The 23536-nt window shown below is 35.2% G+C and overlaps 1 protein-coding gene and 2 non-coding genes across 3 annotated transcripts; 2 read left to right on the top strand and 1 right to left on the bottom strand.

Annotated features, from left to right (window-relative positions):
* The first annotated feature begins 1876 nt into the window (after window positions 1-1876).
* On the top strand, window positions 1877-1983 carry LOC121221485 (small nucleolar RNA R71). The gene has a single exon (XR_005918877.1). It is a non-coding gene; the product is annotated as a small nucleolar RNA R71 (small nucleolar RNA).
* A 5821-nt stretch (window positions 1984-7804) lies between these two features.
* On the top strand, window positions 7805-7911 carry LOC121221512 (small nucleolar RNA R71). The gene has a single exon (XR_005918903.1). It is a non-coding gene; the product is annotated as a small nucleolar RNA R71 (small nucleolar RNA).
* An 8924-nt stretch (window positions 7912-16835) lies between these two features.
* Window positions 16836-18894, bottom strand: LOC107891933 (sugar transport protein 8). Its single transcript, XM_016816853.2, has 4 exons — window positions 18589-18894; window positions 18184-18503; window positions 17424-18050; window positions 16836-17339 (listed from the first exon to the last, which is right to left on the bottom strand). The coding sequence occupies exons 1-4, from the start codon at window positions 18716-18718 to the stop codon at window positions 16893-16895; spliced, it is 1524 nt and encodes a 507-aa protein (XP_016672342.1). The 5' UTR covers window positions 18719-18894; the 3' UTR covers window positions 16836-16892.
* Window positions 18895-23536: the final 4642 nt, after the last annotated feature.

Raw genomic sequence — 23536 nt, 5'->3', positions numbered from 1 at the left:
TGGTTGATAGTAGTCCCTCTTTTCTAACTTTAAAGATTCAAAACAGGATTGCGGATTAAATCCCCTTTGATTAGCTTCTAGCAAAGCTAAGTATTCATCCTCCTCTTCACCATTTGGAGGATCCGATATCAAAATTCTTTCCAGTGGGTCCTCAACACAGTTGAGTTCCTTCTCCACTATTAAATCCTCTGAATTGGACACTGCAAAGTAATCATCCATTATGCCAGGAAATCGCATAGACTTAAAGGCGTTAAATGTTACCTGATCATCCTGAACAAGCATAGTGAGCTTGCCCTTCTACACATCAATAAGGGTCCTTCCAGATGCTAGGAACGACCTTCCTAGGATGACTAGTACTTCTTTGTCTTCTTCAAAATCTAGAATTAAAAAGTGAGCAGGAAAGATAAACTTATCTACACGTACCAATACGCCCTCAATTTTTCCTTTCGGATGTGCTAAGGATCGATCTACTAGTTGAAGCGTAAATGTAGTTGATCTAACTTCTCCTATCCCCAACTTCCTAAATATTGACATAGGCATCAAGTTGATACTTGCACCTAAGTCACATAATGCCTTACCACAATATGTTGCTCCAATGTTGCACGGTATGGTAAAACATCTAGGATCCTTCAATTTTGGGGGTAGTTTGTCTTGAAGATATGCACTGCATTCCTTCGTTAGAGCTACCGTCTCAAATTCTCCAAGTCTTCGTTTCTTAGACAATATATCTTTCATGAACTTGACGTAGTTCGGCATTTGCTCAAGTGCTTCAACCAACGGGATGTTGATGTGAAGTTGCTTGAGTACGTCAAGGAACTTCTTGAATTGAATCTCCTACTTCCGTTTCTGAAGTTTTTAAGGGTAGGGTGGTGGTGGTTTCATTACTAGGACTGATTCTGATTGATTCTTCCTTGGCGGCAATTTTACATCTAACGACGTTGTTAGTTGATCAAAATTAGCTAGTCCTGAGGTTACTTTGTCGGGTTTTACAGATTCTGGTTCTGGTGAAACTGGAATTTCAACACTTGGTTGAACTTTTTCTAAATCTTGAGTGTCAGCTGGCTCCTTTTCAACTTCGAAAGTGTTGGGCTCTATTGTCTTTCTGCTCCTCAATGTCAACACTTTACAATGTTCCTTCCACAGACTTCTCAGATTCTTCGTGGTATTAGGTAGAGCACCTTGTGGTCAGTTCCTGAGTTCAGTAGCACTCTGACCCACTTGATTCTCCAAATTCCTTAGAGTGGCGTCGTTTTTTACCATGTATGCTTTCAATAGATTCTCTAAGCTATTGGATGGTTCCGCTTAGGTTGGTTTTTGAACTTCTTGGGGGAAACTAGGCGGCTGAGTTGGTCTAGGTTGGGCTTAAGTGTTACTGGTTCCAGCCCCTTGGTTACTCCTAGAAAAATTCGGGTGATTTCACCATGATGAGTTATAAAAGTTGGATTGCACTCCTTGGCTCCCTCGGTTTTGGTTTTGGTTACCCATGTAATATACGGATTCGGGGTTCGATGGACATTCTTCAAACAAATGTCCTTCCCCACAATACACACAGGCTATATTCTCAAATTGGTTAGGTGGTTGGGCTGCAAAACCGTTAGACCCATTAGTGGTAAGATTCTTAAGCATTGAAGATATTGAAGATACCTGAGATATGAGTGAAGTAAGAGCGTCCACTTCATGTATTCCAGCGACTCTTCTTCCTGACACTGCTTGATTGGTTAGCCATTGATAATTGTTGCTGGCAATCCTCTCAATAATTTCGTAAGTCTCATTATAAGACTTAGAAATGAGAGCACCATTAGCAGAGGCGTCCACTACCATCCTCGTGTGAGCGTTGAGACCATTATAGAATGTCTCAAGTTGAATGCAATATGGGATTCCATGATGAGGGAACTTTCGTAATAACTTTTTGTACCTTTCCCATGCCTCATACAGGGACTCATCATCCATTCGTTGGAAGGTAGTGATCTCATTCCTCAACTTGGCATTCTTGCTCGGTGGGAAATACTTCATGAGGAATCTCTCGGCTAACTCTTGCCATGTAGAAATAGAGTTCGGTGGCAATGAGTTCAACTAGGCAAGAGCTCTGTCCCTTAGCGAATATGGGAACAGCTTCAGTCGTAATGCATCTTCGGGTACTCTGGATAACTTGGAAGAATCGCTCACTTCCATAAATAGTCTTAAGTGAATATGAGGATCTTCAGTAGACATTCCACTGAATTGACCCACAGTCTGAAGCATCTGGAACATGACTGGCTTCAGCTCGAATAGTTGTGCCTCAATTTTGGGTCTCCTAATACCCGAATTTATATCGTTAAATACTGGCATGGCATACTGTCATAAAGCTCTACCCCTATCATCAATAATAAGGATAGGATTTTGAGCAAGGTTTGCTCCATTTCCTTGATTCATATTCTCAAATTTTATCTCTTCGGTCCTTCTCTGGTCCGCTTGTCATCTTCGCTGTCGAAACGTCTGTTCTATTTCAGGGTCCACAGGGAGTAAGTTGATAATCTGGTCAATACTCATAAACACCTGAAAGAATCACAGAAAGGTTAAGTAAATATTTAAACAGGAAAATAAATAAACCAAAATGTAAAAAATAGATTCACAAATAATGGCTTTTTTAAAACAGTCCCCGGCAACGATGCCAAATACTTAAAACGACGAAAATGTGCAAGTGTACACAATCGCAACAAGTAATAAAGTGACAAGAAAATGTCGAGTTATCGTAGCCACAGGGACTGTAAAAAGAATATTTATGAAACTAATGTTAAAATACTTTGATGATGAAAAATATTTTGGTTTAAAGATGATTAAAAACTAAGGGTTAAAAACTAAGTAAAAAAATTAAAATAAAAAGCTTCTAATGCACGATTTCAAATAAGGTTTAATCAAGATAATATAATTGTGTTGGATTAATTACATTCTTTTAACTTAGAATTATTAAACTTATCTTTATACTGCTACGAACAAATTCATGGAAACTCGGTAATTTGCTAACTACTGTTCATACATACTTATTCAATTAACCCATCTCTTGAACATTTTTCAATATCAATCCAAGCGATTAATCAATCTTCACAAGCATATAAAAGATCAAGTGAGGTAACAGAGTATTTCTACCTTGAAACAGTTTAATCACAATAATCTTGCAAGTTATGCAAGGCATATGTATCGCCGAATACAATGCTAAATTAACTTCAGCTACCTTAGAAGAATGAACATGCACTGATTTAATATTGTGTCGACTAATTACAATTTCAATATGATTTAATAATTAATTTATTAGTTCTCTAACAATTAATATTGCAAGAATAACTTAGGCATGATTTTATTTAATCAAATATCTTACCGAGGCCTATAACAACACAAACACAATTTCAATAATTAAAGCAGGCAAAATATAATCAACCCAACACGGATTAAATTCAAGCTAGATTGATTACAATAATCATTTCAATAGCATAAACATTCATAAACATGTTTTTCAAAACAACAACGAAATTTAAAGAGATAGGGAACAAGAAGAAAATCTGGTGTTTCTCCGTGGCTTGACCGATTTCTCCGTTCTTCGTTCTCCATTGTCCTCAGCTATCAAGGTGGCTTATGAACACTTTAATTGCTTCTCAACAATGGCTGATGATGACCTCTTTTCCAAGGGAAGAAATCGTCACTTGAACAAAAGGGAAAATGGGAAGGAAAAGTTGAGAGAAAGTGAGAGAGGAGAAGAGAGAATGAGAGTGTGAGGGATGAGTTGAATGATCAGCAAGGTGTGGCTTTTATAGCTTATTGTGGCAGCTAAAAATATAAAATTTCATCAGCCAAAGAGACCCCCCTTGGCTGGCCACACACATGGCAAAGTTGAGAGATTTAACTTTGTTAAAACTAGCCTGGGGCAAATCCATAAAGCCACATGTTTTGGAGGGGTTTGAATGCAAGGTTGAAAGTTCTTCAAGGGTTTCTTTGCAAGCTTATTTACTCAGCTAAAATGCTAATTTGGGTCAGCATATGAATAGTTCTTGGCAGCCCAATTGGTGGCTCATTCGGTTCACTAGATTCGGTTCAACCAATGTTGTTCAACTGAACCCTTTTTTCCATAATTAATTAATAATAATTTATTTAGCCAAATTAAATTGGGAATAAATTAAAATTAATTATATTATGAATTAACACACATTTTTGGACCATCTTAGGCTGGAAATAAATTTGCCTCGATGCTTCAAATTGCTTCTCGGTTTTGTTCTTCGAGCATTGTTTGTTGAGCCAATTTTTGCCCTTTGTGCGAATCTGTCGAAAATAGTCAAAATTAATCAAAATTTACTATAAAATTAATTAAAATTCATCATGTTCATATTTTTAACATAATTTGATTATTTTATAATATTTAATTATTTTTTGACAAGAATTTAACCGAAATAGCATGATTTTAAGTTAAAAAGGGCATGTAAAAACACATAAATTTTTATGTTTCCATAAAAATCTTTATATTAAATTAAAGAAAAGGAAGATTAAACCCAATTCAGAGTGGCTGTTCCCAAGACTCTAACTGATGAGGCTCCTTCGTTCCTTTGCTTTGCTCCTTTGCTGATGGCTCTCCAAGGTGGCTGACTAAGGGTTCTTTAATAGGCTTAATTGCTAAAATCTCTATGAAGAGATGATGCTAGGCGTGGGAATGGAAAAGGCTAAGAGAATTCGGAGAAAAGAGAGAATGATGCTTGAGGGATGCTTGAGGGATGATGAATGAAGGAATGAACGGGTCTTATTTATAGGTGAGGAGAGGGGGATAGTTTACTAAAATAGGAGTTTTCATCTTTTGAAGCATCTTCCATGGGTGGTCGGCCATAAATTGAGCAAGTTGAGCTGATTTTTCCTTGATTTTTGTTCAATTTGAGTGCCATAACAACTCAGGACTGAGACTCGGTCAAGTGCAAATCTTCAGGTAAATCTCTAATTTCTTCAACTCTTCAAGGACCTTGTGCAATTAAACCAAATAGTGGTTTATGGACAGCAATGTGTAGCCAAATTTTGGGGTTGACTTGGTCTCCAATTCGGACAGTTTTGTAATCCAGCAAAGCTAACAGACCTGACCAGAATAAATCAACAAGTTAGAGGACCAAAGAATAAAATTTATCCAATTTAATTAATTAATTAAAAACCCAAATTATTAATTAAATAGTTGAAAATGAATTATTAAATATAATTTTATATTTTATTATTTAATTTAATCATGCATGACCCACTTTATGTCTTAAAAAATATAATATATTCAAATTAATATAAAATAAGCCATTTATTGCATGAAAACTATATAATAAAGCATAAAATCATATTTTACTAATTTCTATGTCCTAATTTCATATTGTCACATATTTCATTAATTTATTAAACAATTACTTAGTTTTAACAACTGATTTAAGTAAAAAGGTAATTAATTACATAGGAAAAATCCTATATATTTTTTCGTTTACAACAAACTCTCCATCCCGTGACAATACGAGTAAGAATTTGTTTGTTATTATCATTTTTTACCACAGTGACACCTTCTTTTTTAAGCACACATTGAACGGGGCTCACCCAAGAACTATAAAAAAATGGGTATATAATTACAGCATCCAGCCATTTGATAATCTCTTTTTTGAAAACTTCCTTCATAATAGGATTTGCTCTTCTCTGCTGCTCGATAGATTTTTCATGGCAAGCCTCCAGTAATATCTTGTGCATGCTAGATTTCTGGACTGATTCCTTTGATATCCACAATCATCCACCTCAATGCCTTCTCAGATTTTTTTAAAATTTTCAAGAATTGAGCCTCTTGATATGATGTCAATACCGCAGAGATAACTACTAGCAATGTGTTGTTATCTCCCAAGTAAGCATACTTTAGATGTACTGGCAAAGGCTTCAATTCTAACGTAAGAGGATCTTCTATGGATGGTCGAGGAGGTTTAAAAGAATTGTTCAATAAATTTAATGATTCGAAACTTCTCCTTGATCCATTCTCAATTTGCTTAACTTCCATAAGTCCACCAAGCTCTTCAATCATTTATGCTTCAATTAACTCAAATGAGTTTGCATCATCATTAGAATTATTGTGATAAAATTCTGTAAATTCTTCTTGAACTATTGTGTCAACAATCTCAACAGCGTGACATGCTTCATCTGTATCTGCACACTTCATAGCATCAAAAAAATTGAAGGTTATCTGCTGATCATTAACTCTTATTGTTAATTCACATTTTTGTACATCAATTAATGTTCTAGCAGTTGCTAGAAAAGGACTCCCAAATATGATTGGTACCTCTTTATCATCATCACATTCCAGAATAATAACATCTACTAGAAAAATACATTTGTCAACTCTTACAAACACATCTTCGGTTATACCTTCTGGATGTGCTTATGAATGATCAGCTAATTGTAATGTGACAGTTATAGGTCTCACCTTCCCTATTCCCAGCTTCCTGAAAATAGACATAGGCATTAGATTTATACTTGCACCTAATTCGCATAATGCTTTGCCTACATAATGATTTCAAAAAGAGCAAGGTATAGTAAAACTCCCTGGATCCTTCAGTTTTGGTGGCAATTTGTTTCTCAGCATTGTTATGTACCCTTTAATGAGAGAAATAGTTTCAAACTCCCTAACATTCTGTTATTTGATAAAATATCTTTCATAAATTTCACATAGTTGGGCATTTGTTCTAATGCTTCCACCAACGTCATGTTGATATGTAATTGCTTCAAGACAACCAATAATTTCTTCAATTGGAAATCTTGATTAGATTTTTGGAAACACTGAGGAAATGGTAGTGATGGCCTTACTTCCATTTGTTGAGTTTGTTTTGCTGCGGAATTTTTATTGGCAATACAAGATGAATCTACTTCAACATTTTTCTTGTTGCCCATTTCTTTTATAGCCTACTCTACTACTGGTTCTGAATTCTTCTTATTTGTGAAATGTAAACTATCTTCTTTAATAGTGGTGTCATTAACAACTCCTGGTAAGTGCGTACCACTTCTGAGTGTAATGGCTTTGCATAGTTCCTTCCCTTGAGATCGTAAATTTTGTGTATCACTCGGCAGTGCTCCTTGCGGTCTTGAGCTTAATGCTTTTGCAGTTTACCCCACTTGATCTTCTGAAGCTCTTAAAGATGCAGCTTGACTTCGAATGATAGTATCATTCTTGGAAATGTATTCCTTCAATAGAGCTTCCATAGATGAAGAACTCGAAGCTGAATTTTGCTAAGCATTTTGTCGTGGCATGGGCTGATTGTAACTTGTTGGTGCACTCGTAACAATCTGTCGAATAGTATTGCCTGAATTTACCACCCCTTGATTACTCCAATTGAAATTGGGATGTTGCTTCCACCCCAGATTATATGTGTTGGAATACGATTTGTTGTTGTTGCAATTAAAATTTCCCATATACTAAACTGAGGCTGGGTTCAATGGGCATTCATCAAAAACATGATCTTCTTTGCAATAAACACATGCTTACTCAGGTACTCTCATTTCCTGCACCGCAACTGGTCTTTTTAGTGTTTTAATCATATTCATTCAAGATGATACCTGAGCTATCAAGGAAGTAATCGCATCAAGTTCCATTGCTCCAGGAACTCTTCTACCAGTCCCTACACTTGTAGTCGGGTATTGATAATCATTGTTTGCTATATTCTCCAGAATTTCATATGCCTCATTATATGATTTATTGAGCAAAGTCCCATTGGCAGATGTGTCAACCACCATCCTTGTAAGTGCATTCAATCCATTGTAAAGCATGTCCATTTGCGTCCAATGTTGAAAACCATGCATTGGGCATTTTTTAATTAACTTCTTGAATAGCTCTCATGCTTCATATAATGTTTCATCCTCAAATTATCGAAAGGGCATAATATCATTCCTTAATTTTGTATTCATGTTTGGAGGATTATATCTTAGTAAAAACCTCTAACAAAGTTCATTCCAAGATGCCACCATACCTAACGGCAATGCATTTAACCATGCTCTAGCACGATCTCACAATGAATAAGGGAATAACTTCATTTTTAGGGCATCTTCAGGAACAACCTACTGTCTAAATGAATCGCAAACTTCTAAAAAGAGTCTTATGTGCAAGCTTGGATCTTCAATAGGCAATCCAGTAAATTTCCTTACAGTTTCTAACATTTGAAACATCACCGGCTTTAACTCGAAATGTTGAGCTCGAATATGCAGCCTGACAATTCCTGGATTTAGATAATCCAAGATCGGCACTACATGTTCTCTGATGGGTATGCCTCTATCATCTATTATTCGAGGAATATCAGCATCCCTTCCATTCTGATGTAATGGCTCTTCTTTAACCGGAAAATTTCTAATTCGTTCCATTTCTTGTAATTTTTTTCTCCTTCTTCTCATGGTTCTCTAAATTTCAGGATCAAAAGGATACTCTTCAAGTACAGAAATCTCTCTACTCATGCACTAATAAAAATCAAAATAATTAATTAAGCGAAACTAACAAAATTAAAAAGGTAATAACACACCAAATTTTCACCAATATTATAGATCCCCGGCAACGGCACCAAAAACTTGTTGCATGTGAACGTGTAATGTGATTGTGCAAGTATACCGTTGAATCAAGTTATAAAGTGATGAGTGAGTATCATCTCCACAGGGATCAAAATTTATAAAAAAAAATGGTTATGCTATTACTATGAATTTGACTAATTAAACTATGCAAAAGAAACATAAGAAAAATTCATGAAGGGAATTAATAAATGGATTAATAAAATCAATTATGAATTAAAAAATGCTAGGGCAATTGAAATGATGTGGCAATTCTTAAAGAATAAATGGTGAGGATTTGTACTATTGAATATAAATGTTGGAATTACTCAAGTTTTATTTCTATAAAATAATAGTGCCATGGCAAAATCTTGACAATTCTACTACTCATGGATTTACTACTGTAGTCTGCTTCTTTCGAGAGCCAAACATTAAGCTATCATTCTGAGTTTTTGTATTTCTACAAAACTCAAGAATGATATCCAAACTATTCTTCCTTTCCCTTTACAGATAACAACTTCTATGTTTAGAGTGCTGCAATTATTCTTTTAAATACTCCCCTATATCAACCGATAATATTCCAATTTATTTAATATTTTTAGAATTAAATCAGATCTAACAACATATCATACAATCATCTATGTCTAGATCTTTCATGCATGCATTTAAAATGATCACAAATAAAAAAAACTGTAATCTACTCAAAATCAAACCATGGGCATTAAAGAAATTAAAAATTTACCCAAACAATTCAAACCTAATGAATTTAGCTCATGGATTGGACATTCAAATCATAACTAAATTATAATAAAAGCACTTGTATTCAAACTCCTTTAGTGCAAAAACTAGTTTAATCAGCTACACCAAGTTATGGCAAATAAAAATCCCCCACACTTAAGTCTTTAATTGTCCTCAAGCAAAGCAAATTTAAAACAGAAACATAAAAGACGACCCTTAAGCAAGTATAGTGCAAGTATTGGTTTTGGATCACATAACTAGGTATTTCATATTTACACATAATCTTGACATGATATGTAAACAACTTACCACTTTTAATATTAAACACCTAAGTTCAATATATTACGAAGTACATAGACATTAAGGTTTTCAAACATATGAATCCTTCAATAGATTACAAAGGTAATTTGATTATCGTAGCAGAATACAAACAATCATAAATGGAATTACTTGATATGATGTCAATTCATGAATAAGTCTACCTTCACATAGGGTTTTTTGGCTTGTAACGTTCTGAGGCTTAGTACAGGTATAGAATTGAAGAACAGGAAGCATCAAAATAGTTTCAAGCATGAAAATAGTTTGGCACATCGTATTGTTCCCTATTCTCCCCCCTTAGCGACCCTTACCCACTCATCGCATTATTTCCCCTTCTCTCATCTCCCTTATTTCTCCACATAGGAAGTCACAGCATAATACAAAAACTATGGCTAACTCATGAGTTTTTATGCACTAATGAATGAGTTTTTTCTAATTTTGTGAGTTTGTCACATTTTTCTATTTTAGTACGTCCACTCACAAATGCTTTTACTTTTCTTTTTTTAATTACTATTTCTACTTGTTTTGTTTTTCTTTTTGAAATTTTCTTTTATTTGGCACATATTTTCTAACCTATAGTCACTATATTGCGTTGTTTCTTCCTATTTCACTCTTATTTTTACAAAAACCACCTTGATGTATCTACTTAAACCTCAATACGTATGGTTAAGTGCCTATAGTCGTGCAGTTCAGGACCAAAGAAAAAGGGTAACTACAAATTGTTTTGTATGAAGGTTCATCAAGAAGTGTTTTCTGAATTCGTATTTTTGGATCGTGCAGTTGATATCAAAATTCATATTTTTAATCCCCACGAACTCCATTAGGCGCCACCACGGTAAACAGACACATACTCTCTTAATAGACTCTTCATACACTGACACAATCTAATTTCAACCTTTTACTTCACTATCATACACCCAAACAGAACACACATCTCATAACATACATTTAAGACTTATACATATTCAACTATACTTCAATGTTTCAATATCCATACACCAATAATCTCATACTATACCCTTCATGACTTCAGATCCATAGTTTAATCAATTTTCCATAGATGACTCACAATATGAATAGTATACATGAAGGAGTCAGTGTAGAACTCACCTGACACCCACTGCTTACAAAACATAGGAACACCATTACTACTTTTACACATACAAATTGGTTATCAATTCAATCGTTGTCAATTCCATGCAGAAACCTTGTACTTACACTCTCACTTTTTAGTTACTAAATACAGATTTACTCATATAGAACTTAACATGCAGAGCTAAAATACTTACCCTGATGCAAAGTAGCTACTAATCTTAAAAGAACCTTAGGCTCTAGATCATCAAGGTATGATACATTCAGATTGAAGGAAGGTTTCAGTAGATACCACTTATCAGAACACATTCTCACATATAAATATGACTTGTCTTGCTTAGTGGAATTTAACAAGTCTCATACTTATCAGAACTTGCCTTTTTATTGGCCTACAATTCAGAAAAAAGTATAAATAGGTTCCTTTCATCAAACTTATTAGGCTGGACAATACAGTTAGTTTCTAACCAGATTACTTAAAGTCTAACTAGCACAATATTCCTTACAAACCAGACGTTCTATACATTTGGCCAATAATCATCCCATAATTCACTTTTATCCCTAACATGAACGTCTTCTTCATATATCATACTATCATGAAATTAAATTCTTACCAACTCAAGTGGCGGTTACTATACGCCCACACGTATAAGCCAAAATGGCCATTTAGGCGGATAACACCACGCCAAACAAGTTGTTTACAACTATACGCCCAAAACTTTAGATCTGCCAGAATTGGGGTGTTACAATATTGACTTCCCAGTTTCTAGATTGGTAGCTAAAATAATTACTGAAGTAATCAAACATTTTTCTCTTCAACAACTTTGGTTCTTTGCACCAAGAAAACTCGAATCTTAGGCCATACACCATCTTCATCTTCGATCTAAATTTTACTTCTTTATAAAAAAAGCAGAGTTGGAGTCATCTTCTTATAAGTAGGTCATCTGCGATTTTTCACAGAAATTAATAGCTTTCCACAGCTCCATATTCGACCAACTAAGCTCTTCTATTGTTGTGCCATTCAAATCTTTTTAATTGCTAATTTCATCCAATTCCAATAAATTTTTTTTCAATCAACTAAATTATTTTATCCACATCACAACTAGATTTTTCATTCAATTTTTTAAGAGCCAACTTCAATCTCCTCACTTTACCCAACATATGCATGTTAGACCTTCCTATCTCTCCACATACATTATTGATGAAACTCGAATAAACCTTTTTGGTAAGCCACGCATTAAAGAACTTTAATGGATGCAACCCCAATCAACTAATTCATTAAATAACAGTATCAAAATATGGTCAAAAACTGATCTATTAAATCCTTGCTGAGTAAAATAATTGAAAAGAATCAGCCATTGTTCTTCCAATACAATCCGATCCAATCTACTCTTCTTATTATTTGGTCTGAACCAAATGAACTTTTTTCCCCGTTAGAGGTAAATCCACCAACTTGTTGTCAACGATGAAGCTATTGAACTCCCTTGAGCCATTCACCAAACCCACGCATCTATTCCTTTCACTCATGTTTCTTACTATGTTAAAGTTGCCACCAATGATCCATAGGCTAGCAAACGAGTTCTTTAAGGCTAGGAGATCCCTTCATAATGATTTTTTATCCGAGACCACATTAGGGGCATATACATTAATCAAGGTTGCTTCCATACCTTCAACTATCCATTTACCTTCCACCATTATAAATCTCTCAGAAATGAGATAATTATCCACTTCAAAACTACCTCTATCCCAAATCATAATAAAATCTCTAGAACTCCCATCAACTGCCAAAAATCTATAGTCTAAATTGTTGTCAAACTAGACTTTCCTAACTATGTCGACAATAACCAAATCTTTATTTGTTTCCTGAATGAAGCACATTCTTGTTATTCGAAGGCTTCTATAAGCACTTGAATGATGCTACCCAAGGTGGTTGAAAGGCTCTTTTCCAAGAGGGAAATCGACAAAGGAAAGTAGAAGGGAAAAAATAGGAAACAATAAGAGAAAGTGAGTGAAAGAGAGAGAGATGTGTGGGATGAGAGGTGTGTTGATTTAATAAGTGAAGGGGGTATTTATAAGTGGGAGTGGTGATAAAAATAGCAGATATGTGACTCCCAAAAACTAGACCTAAAAGTTTCGACATGATCTCGGAGGTCACATTGACCACCGAAGTGATCGAAGAAAGTTTTTACAGAAGAACTGTTTGAAATTAACCCGAACATGGCTCGCTTAGGCTTAGCTAACACGTTTGACATTTTATCTTTTGAAACAATAATTAATTGGCATTAAAAAAATTAAGACATAAAATCCTCAGCTTCTAAAATTTCAGTCCAAATAACAATTTAGGAAAAATCGCAATGAGACTTATACCACAGTCCCTTTTTAACATGTACAGTCCAAAACAATTTGAAAATTAAAAAATTGGTACGAAATACTTTATTTAACCAAATCAAAACTTGACCATCTGAGATCTCCGATCACTGAGTCCAACTCTAGATCATAAGAGTACCTGAAAGGGGAAAACTAAGGGATGAGCTACGCGAGCTTAGTGTAAGTTTGAAACTCATCAGAAGACAAAAGACGAAGTGACATAACAAAATATTCCAGTGCAACATATGTTTACATATCACATGCAAATACCTCAACGAAAATTCGATATTCGAATAGTTACCAACAATAAATTGAACGTAAAAAAAATATCATCATTCCAAACACTCATGTACCCAATCACATTAGTACAAAAGCAGATTGATCTATATCCAGTTAATCTCGCAATCAATCAGACAGACTTGACCGAACGTGAAACGAATGCAACAATATAAAACTCACCCCAACCATCCAAACACCACTTCGACTACCCTACACACCACATATGAGCTATATCAAGCCTATCCACCCTGCACACCACATAGAGCCTTGAAAGGCTCATCCACCCTACACACCACAATGTGCAAATAAGCCACTCTGATAGAAATATACAGCTGAGCTGCCATATGTCTGTGTTGCGGTATCGCCGCTAATAAGTAGTGCAGTTAAACTGTCGGATCAGACTTCCTTCTCTTCACAACCAAAAACCCATACTTTCATGCATATTCTCAATGTACATAGCTTATAGACAGTCACACAATAGTCAAACAAAACAGAGGTGCACATATTCAATCAACCAGAGTCAGAATCAGTTATAATGGTACTTAATTACTTAGTAACAACATTTAATACTTAAACCAATCATTACATCGGTGCTATGATTACAAATAATGCATAAGTCCGGGCCAAAAAGGAGTCCCAACCCACCCTTACTATGGCTTAGCCGAGGGTCGAAATACACAGAAACATGAATGAGTTAAAATCTGACATAGAACAAAAATTTATGAAACAAGGCCAGACGACCATGTGCCCCGGCCGTGTGGAACTGCCTAGGCTGTGTGGAGGTCTACACGCCCATGTGGAAGAGGCATACACCCGTGTGAAGAAGCACGCGCCTATGTAAAATGAGGCACACGGTCGTGTGGCTAAGGCACATGCTCGTGTGACCAAGTGACATGGCCATGTGAACAGCCCATGCAACTCTCTGTCTGAAATTGCTAAAATAAGGTGCAGGGCAGACACGACTGTGTGAAAGTCTCACACACTTGTGTGCCCACGGGACACGGCCGTGTGTCCAGAACACACGCATATGTGATTATCGACTAAAATCCCCAAATTGAAGCCACACAACCGTGTGACACCAAAAATCGTTGAAAAATCCTAATTCCCAATTTAACATGGTCGTGTGACCCGCCCGTGTGCGGCACTTGCCCGTGTGGTCACGAAAACACACTGGAACAAGCTGCAGAACGTGCATTTACTGCCAAAACAGTTTGCCTAACCCTAGCTAACTCAGCATGATACCAAATTATAGAGAAAACATACAATTCAATGCTGATTTTGAACAATTTCAGAACACATAGAATTTCTCGAATTTCACAGAATCAAATCGAAAATTCGACATCAAAATTACGGAGTTTTTGTACACACACACCTTAGATGCGATATCAAGCACCTAGAATCATTCGATTCGCTCCACCAAGCTATTTGGAAACCTCAATTAACAAACAAATTGAATTATAAAAGTTTCAATTACGCAAATAAACGAAATCAAAGAAGTTCTTCATAAATCCAAAAGGCAAGACATACTCGGCTTCGAAACCAATCAAACAAAACACTCGAGAACAATCAATCAACAATGACGATGATAAACCCGAAATTAATTTGAGGAACAAAAGAGAAAATGAAGAAAACTCAAAATTGGGAAATAAAAAGAAAAGAAAGAAAACTTCCAGAGAAAAGAAAAGAACATGCTTTCGTTTTTTGAGAAACTTTTTATATACAAATTAAAATAAAATTAAATAAATACTCAAAACTTAAAAGCAACAAAAATAAAACAAATTCCTCAAAACGCACATGGGGACCTGAACCTGAAACCCAAATGTAAACCAACACACTCACCACCACCAAACTAGTAGGCTCATTCTGACATTAAAACGCAAAAAGAAACACAATTGCTCAACTACTCACTGTCCCTAAACACATACCTCAACACTTTTAACCCCAAAATCCAGACTATTACAAGATAATTAGTAGCCACACACTTTTGTTGGCTAGCCACACATGGAGCAAAGTTTGAATGTTTCAAACTTTGTTAAATTTAGCTTGGGGCAAATCTTCAAAGGCAAAAAAGGTGGAGGGGTTTAAATAGGATGTTAAGAAAACTTGAGGGCTGTTTTACAATTAATTTAACCAGCTAAATAAGCTGATTGGGTCAACTTATTGGGTCGATTTTGGGCTGCAAATTTTCTTATTGGATCAGTCTTCAATGCTTAGCACACTGAGCCACTTCCTCCTTCAGGCTTTATATTAAATTTTAATCCAATTTAACTTGGATAAAAATTAAATATAAAGTATATAAAATGATATCATTTGGACAAACCTTGGCTGGAAAAATATTTAATCTTGCCCTTGGTTCACTTGATGCAAAAATTCCCAAACGGTTCAAGCCTTTCAAGGTGTCTGCCTAGTCAATTTTCACCTTTTGTGCAAAACTGTAAAAAATAAACCAAATTTGTGAAATTTTATTATAAAAATAATTAAAATTCAATATGTTAATAATTTAAGTGAATATTAATTATGTTGTAATTAAAGTGTGACTTTTGACAAAATTTACTACGAAACTTTATGAATTAGAGCTTAAAATCTATATTTGTGAAAAAATCTATATTTTTGTGTTTCCAAAAATACCACACAACGGTGAAAGAAAAACCAAAAACCGCACGAAATCAAACCTACTTGGATATGTCTGACCCCTAAACTTCCCTCTGGCACACGACACTAGAGACCCTCGAGCCTTATTATTTCATCTACAACTTCATGCTCATCCCCTCTTACACTAAACACCAACTTTTTTTCGACTTCCCACGCGGTCATTGCTTCCCTGAGAATCAACCTCTTTATGTTGCTGATGTCTGAATCAAAGAGTGAGGTGTTTACTACAGCCTCATCTCAATCCAAATTTCCTTTCCCTATTTGTCTCCTTAGCGCCCGATCTCTCTTCTACTTCTCTGTGACAGTGAGAAACCTATCTTGAATATACTAATAAAGAAAGAAAGAAAGAAAATAAAAATAAAATTATTTGTAGCTATGTTTTACCTGTTGTTCTTTATGTAATTCAAGTTGCTTGATAGGATAATTCATTAAGAGGTATAAGTAGCGCTTTTCAAGGGAAAATTCATTAAGTAAATAATAATTCAATTGCAAATAGTTAAAAGGGTGAAAAGATTATGTAGTTTTGAAATGACAAAACTACTATCTTTAACATTATCTATGTAAATATCGGTTTAATATAAAAATAAAAAATAAAAAAAACCTCAAATACGCTTGTAGACAGCACATTCATTATCAGTACTGGCCATCCCTTGTACCTTTCAGAAGTTATAAACAAATACGACTCGAAACTGTTATTTTTTTTTTTCGTTTTTTTTTTTTATAAAAGAATGCTGAAAGGTTAACACAACACAAAGTTCATCGAGATTAACATACGAGAGAGTGCACTTGTTTGGGTTGTGTCCGACAGTACGCCCCATAAGCAGCAAATTTTAGAAGAAATGAAATGAAAGAAACCAGATGTTTTATTGTGCTTTACTCACTTTTTACCCCCCAAAAAAAAATTAGACAACCTTAACATCAGTCCTAAATTCATCCTCGGCTACGAAAGAACGCCAGAACCAGTGCTGCTTCCAGACTTTATCAACCATAGAATCAACCGGAACACCTTTTGTCTCAGGCAACAAGAACCAAGTGAACACTCCCATTATGATAATCCAGGCAGCGAAGAAGAAAAATATTCCAGCTTGCATCTTGCAAAGCATTGAGAGGAAAGCTTGAGCAATGACGAAAGTGAAGAGCATATTGGTGCTGACTGCAAAGGCAAAACCAACTGATCTGGTCTCCAGAGGGAAAGTCTCGCTAGGAATTAACCAGCCAAGAGGCCCCCAGGACCAGGCAAAGCCCATGACAAAGGTACACACCAAGACCACCACAAAGATTGCCTCCCCTTTGGAAAGATTGGCACCCGTGGCTTTCAATCCTTTGAAAAGGATTATGCCAATAATAACCTGCATGTAATGTATGCAATACATTAGATACTAACATTAATTAATTTATAGGAAGTGAAACAAAATACAAGATGAAGACCTGACCTGGGAAATGAGCATCTGGACACAAGCTTCAAGTAGCAGAATTCTCCTGCCAGCCTTATCTACTAAATATATTGAAATTATAGTGCTAAACACATTGACAAGGCCAGTAATAACAGATGAAAGCAATGCAGCATCATTCCCAAATCCCACGGTCTGGAATAGAACAGGAGCGTAGAACATTACAGCATTGATTCCAGTAAATTGCTGGAAAATTTGCATACAGATGGCAATCACTAGTGGGGGTCGACTAACTGGCTTCATTAGCTTGCGGAAAGGGTCCTTTACTTGCCTTGCCATCTCACAAGCATGTACAATAGAATCAAACTCGTCATCAACATTTTCGACACCACGAATCTTCCGCAGAACCTTCCTTCCTTTCTCAACTTTGTGACGTTCAATAAGGCTAGTTGGAGTCTCACAAATGAGTATAGATCCCACACAAAGCATTGAAGCAGGGATACCAGCAATGCCAAGAGAAATTCTCCATCCATGAGGATGGATATTTGCTGTAAAGTAGTTTACCAGATTGGATAACAAAATGCCAATGGTAATGAAGAGCTGGAAACTTATGTTGAGTGCTCCACGAATATTAGTTGGAGCTATCTCCGATAAGAAGAGTGGTACCGCCTGCAATAATAATTATGTAAAGGCCATTAATATCATATATATGTGTGTGCGTGTGTGTGTGTGGTGGTTTATTGGTAGAATTAATGTGATACATGCAGAAAAGTGAATCACTAAAACTAATTATATAACTTACTTGATTGGCAAACCCAACACCAAAGCCAAGAAAAATTCTTCCAAAAATTATCATTTCGATGTTGAGATCTCCAGCAGTCAAAACCACGCCTATTAAGAAGAAAATTGAAGCAATTTGCACGGTTGGTTTCCTACCAGCTTTTGAGCACACCTTTGAAGCTACAAAACTTGCTATCAAAGCAGCAATGTACAAGGATGACGTGAACAACTGGAGGGACTGGTTATCGTATTTGCAGTAATTGTTTTCATGAGCATGTTGTTTCTTTTTATACACAACTGGAAAGAATTTTTTTAAGAAATCATCCATGAATGTTACTCCACCTGTCAATCCAAATCAAACCCTTTTCTTCGCATAAGTTTTTACTTTGCTTATAATAATATAAATATTATAAAGAGAACTAAAAACCTGAAATGCCAACATCATATCCAAACATCAAGCCTCCGAAGGCTGCTATGATCACACAAACTGTGACATACACCGTTATCCTGCCTTCAAATTCTTGATTTTCACCAGAGCCGCTTACGACTGCCGGCATTTTACACCAAGGTGATAATGAAAATTATATGTAAATATAGATAAAAATACAAATAAAAATATAGATAAGAATGATGGCAATAGATAAAAATACAAATAAAAATATAGATAAGAATGATGGCTCTCTTTTCTTTTTCTATATTTTTTATTTTATTTTTTGTTAATAAGTAATAAAACAAAACTAAAGACCAGCACTACAAGTCTTATTTCGTTGTCCTAAATAAAAACTTCTGTCTCTTAGACCTTATTTTAGCTCGGTTTATATACAGCAGGTGAGACTACGACAGTAATCTAAAATTGGCATTTTCTTCAAACTAAAATCAGGAAAAGTTATCCTAACTGCTTTTTCTAATTTTAACCTTCATTTGTCTTTATTCAGATTTGGAACTATAAATATAGGAAGGCTAAAACCCGACCGCAGACTGATATTCCTGATCCATTATTTTTTATCTTGACAAAGGATTACTTACACTAAACAGTTTTTAATCCACCTCTATAAACATGATTCCGCATCGTTTCATAATTTTACGTAGTTTTGGTCATATTTCGAGTTCATACTCCTCCGTGCCTTTTCCTAATTTCATAACTAAAGGTATAATATTTTTCTTCTCACCCAAAATAAAATTTATAAGGACTAATATAGCACACTGTTAACCTAGGAGCATACTTAGCTCTCGTGCTTTAGTAGCCTCTTTCAGATTAGCCTTCTTCATATTCTCAAAGTCAGATTCAGTGAGCAATTTATTCACAAATTTCTCGGACGGTATTAGTCATTGTTTTCTTCCCGTTTAACCCTTTAACGATCTTCCTCTCCTCTTTTTATTCTTTTTTTCTTCCGTAATTTCATTATATCTCGATCATTGAAATCATAAACACGTTTAACTCCTACATTTTGTCCACCCTACTTCAGACGAGATACAACAGGATCCAATAAATCTAAGAATTCACTTTGGTCCCTTGAATTACCATTTATATAACATCCCACTCCTAACCAGATCGTCGGATCTGATAAATGAGATGTTACATCCGTCACTGGAGCAATTATGGTTTTATTTACATTTTAGATATCAAAACATTAAGTTCCAAACTCATTTAAATACATTATTTAATCAAATATGGGTTATAAATGAGCTTACAAAAGCTCTCATGCTAATCTAATGATATACAAAGGACTTAAATGTAAAGCAATCAAAGTAGGGGATGTGCTATTGCAACACCAAGGGATGATGTCACGACCCCAATTACAGGAATGTCGTGACATCATATGGAGTGTGTCACGACCCAAACCATAGAATCTAGATATTGTGACTTCAACGGAGGAACGTCATGACATTGAAGCCTGGGTGATCATAATATTGCAACCTCAACAGGAGAGAGTCACGACCTCGGGAACAAAAGCTCAATGTCGTGACACTGGTATGGGAGTGTCACAACTATGAAGACAATTTCTAAAAAAATTTACTCCAATCATCCCAAACCTGTCAAACACACACTCAAATAGTCTAAGAGATCCAACACTGATCATTTCCCAATTTAAACATTAACTCAAATGCCAACTACTTTCTTTGGTATGTTTAACATCTTAAAAATTATAACCATGTGCATAATTACATTAATTCGATTCTCATATATCATACATATATAAAACGAGCACGTACACCTTTTGACTCACTAAGTTAGAAATAAACGTACCATCAACAAAATTAGTCATATTTCAACATAAACCTTTCTACCATATAGACTAAAACATTCAATATGGACTTAAACCCAAATTCTTGACCTTAGGTACATGCCAATTGCCCTAAACCAAAATGAAACTATACAAAATTTGTTTAGTCAAAAGTTAAATTCTGGATGCTATTTCACTTTTTGAAACCTTGAGATCTAACCTTGAGATCTACCCTTGCGTGCGGTAATAAATAAATTGTATGTTAGTCGTTGTAGCTTAATCTAGATAGCCCGAAGACAAATTTACAAAACAGTCAAAATTTTAAGGTTTTACCATGAATGTATGTTTGTTGTTTTTGTTGTTTGATGGATGAAAATGAATGTTTGATGATAGTTAAACAAATTTTGTAAAGGAAATTTTGATGAATTTGTCAATTTTAGATTAAATAGAAAAATAAAAAAATGGTCATGGTGGAAATGTGAAAAAATGAAATGTAGGGCTTGCTAAGGGCTTAGGTGATATTCGACTATAGTGGTTTAGTACTAAATTGCATGAATTTTCATTTGTTTGAGTTAAGGACTAAATTGAAATGAATTCAAAATTATAGGGGTAAAAGTGTAATTTTTCCAAGACATGATTTGTGGATTATATTGAATAGAATGGAAATTGAATGAATTAAATTTGATTATATAGATCAAGAAAAGCAACGTACGAATTTAGATCGGGGAAAAGAAAAAGTATTGGATAAATTGATCATATTTCCCCGTTCGTGTTTGAGGTAAGTTCATATATTTAAATAGCATTGAATTATGTTTGTTTTAAATGCTTTTACATTATATTATGCTATTACGGCTCTACATAAATATCCAACCAAGTTTCGGCAACTCTTAGATCCCATTTGAACCTTAGCAATATATAGGTTACTATTGACATGTCAGTAAGGGTTACCATGTTTCAGGTGTTGGTCTTGTATGTCCTACCGGTGGCTGAGTTTCGAGCATGTGTTGTGGTTACTTTACAGCTTGTGTGGGTAATACCGTGTAGCTATGTCCTGACTGACAGCTTGTGTAAGTAGACCCACTTATGGCTCGAGAGAGAGCATTTATATGAGATATGTGATAGTAATGGTTTCGACCACGTGTTAGCACTTAGTGTGCGAGATTCCTAAGTATTTGATATTATTCTAGTGGCTCAACGGGTATAAAAAAGGGTAGGTTCAGTAAATGCTTCAATAAGTGATACTATGAAAGTATAAAAAGGTGTGAGTTGATGATATCTGAAATGTGCTTAGCCATATGCTTGAAAGTATGAATGCTTATAAGTAATGTGTATAAAAGCTATGATGTTTTGAGATAATTTGCTAAGCTATGTAATTATCTAACTTGAAAGGTTGTTGCTACTTAGGCTAATGCCAAGTCATGTTTGGTTGTCTCAATATTGTTTTTATGCTTATAAATTGAAATGGTAAGCTTTGTTTATGAATTACGAACTTACTAAGCATTATATGCTTACTTCGTGTTATTTTCCTTTGTGTTTCTAGATAATCGGAAGCTCGTTCATGTTGGACGTTTGTCAAAGATCCATCACACTACCCATCGGCTAAATCGGTAGATTTTTTATGATTTGGAGTCATGGTTGTAATGGCATGTATAGGTGTCTTGTTTGGGTGAATTTAGCCATTGTGTATGCCTTGTATATATATATGACATATTGGTTGATGAGCTAGTAGTTATGATATTATGAATCTATGGTATTTTGTATGGTTGTTATTTTAATGAGTTGGCGGTTGATATGATGGAATTGAAATGAGGCTTATAATATTCTTTTATGAATTGTTGGTTGGTTTGGATTGAGATAGTTCATGATGTGTTTAATGACTAGATTTGGTAGCTTGAATGTGGTTGGCTTTGAGACATAATGGTAAGGTGTATGATGTAAGGAAAAATGGCCCAAAATGGTGCTTGTTATGCTTAAATTTGGTATATGAACATTATGGCAATTGTGGCATTGAGATTGTTCAATTAGTAGCTTAAATGATGAATGAATTGGATAGTTGTTTAGGTAAGTTTGATTGGTAAAGTTGAGGTGTCATTTTGGCATATTGATTGTATTGATAATTTCTAGGTTTTTTAAGCTTGATTTTACATATGTTAAGTGAGTTTGTAATGCTTGATTATAGGTGTATTTGGCTTGTGCAAGTGGTAGGAAATTGGGTTAGAAAATTGGCTCGAAAATGACCTATTTATCGTCCACAAAGGCAGAGACACAGGCGTGTGTCTCAGCCATGTGTCAGATGACAGAGCTGTGTGTCCCCTGTAGCTTTCTAAGGGTTACAAGTCAAGCTCTAACACGGCCTAGCACATGGCCGGGCACACAGGTGTGTAGGGTTATTTCGAAGGGTACACGGCCTTGCACACGGGCGTGTGGCTTGGTCGTGTGACCCAAGTCAGTGAGATACACGAGTAAGGATATGGGCTAGGACACAGCCGTGTGTTTTTATTTCGAATTCCCACACGGTCTAAGACACGGGCATGTCACTTGGCCGTGTGACCCTTATAGTTTGAAAAATTTTGCCTTTTTTGAAAAATTTCATATTTTTTTGATTTAGTCCTGATTCATTTCTATTGTCTTTTTAGGGCCTTAAGGGCTCGTAAAAGGGACTGTATGTATTATTTTGGTTTTTATTGCTATGATTTATGTGGTGAATTATATTGAAAGTAAAATGTACCTTATATGGTGTTATGTTCCGATTATACTCTGTAGCCCTAATCAGGCGACATATGCGGGCTAGAGGTGTTACATCATCAATATAAAAACTGAAGAATAATCCCATAGACTAATCCTATAGAATGCCAACTATACCCGACTTTACCCGAGGTAGTTAATAGGGTGTCTATTATTCCAATTTATGAATAAGATTCACATAGCATAATTTAATTCAAATCATACCTAAATTAATTCATACCATTTCATATCATCACATTTTTCACAAATCATCAACCATCTCATACTTACCTATTCATGAGATAAATAAAATTCTTACTAATGCGTCGTAAACTAAGTAAAAATTTTGTGAAGGCAAGTGCACTTATCAATTAATGGTATAGCTATGGTAAGCATAGATATTGTTCCCACAAAGACTAAAAGTAC

Source organism: Gossypium hirsutum, chromosome D09, assembly GCF_007990345.1.
Source record: "Gossypium hirsutum isolate 1008001.06 chromosome D09, Gossypium_hirsutum_v2.1, whole genome shotgun sequence".
NCBI classification, from domain to species: Eukaryota; Viridiplantae; Streptophyta; class Magnoliopsida; order Malvales; family Malvaceae; genus Gossypium; species Gossypium hirsutum.
The sequence above is the reverse complement of the archived record's forward strand: the minus strand, read 5'-3'. Positions and strand labels throughout refer to the sequence as shown.

What these genes read in the sequence shown, in the direction of transcription:
- LOC107891933 (XM_016816853.2), bottom strand. Translation starts at nt 18,718, where the DNA reads ATGCCGGCAGTCGTAAGCGGCTCTGGTGAAAATCAAGAATTTGAAGGC. An exon ending in ATATGATGTTGGCATTTCAG is followed by an intron (nt 18,504 to 18,588) that starts GTTTTTAGTTCT and finishes TTGGATTGACAG; the next exon opens with GTGGAGTAACATTCATGGAT. An exon ending in GTGTTGGGTTTGCCAATCAA is followed by an intron (nt 18,051 to 18,183) that starts GTAAGTTATATA and finishes TTATTATTGCAG; the next exon opens with GCGGTACCACTCTTCTTATC.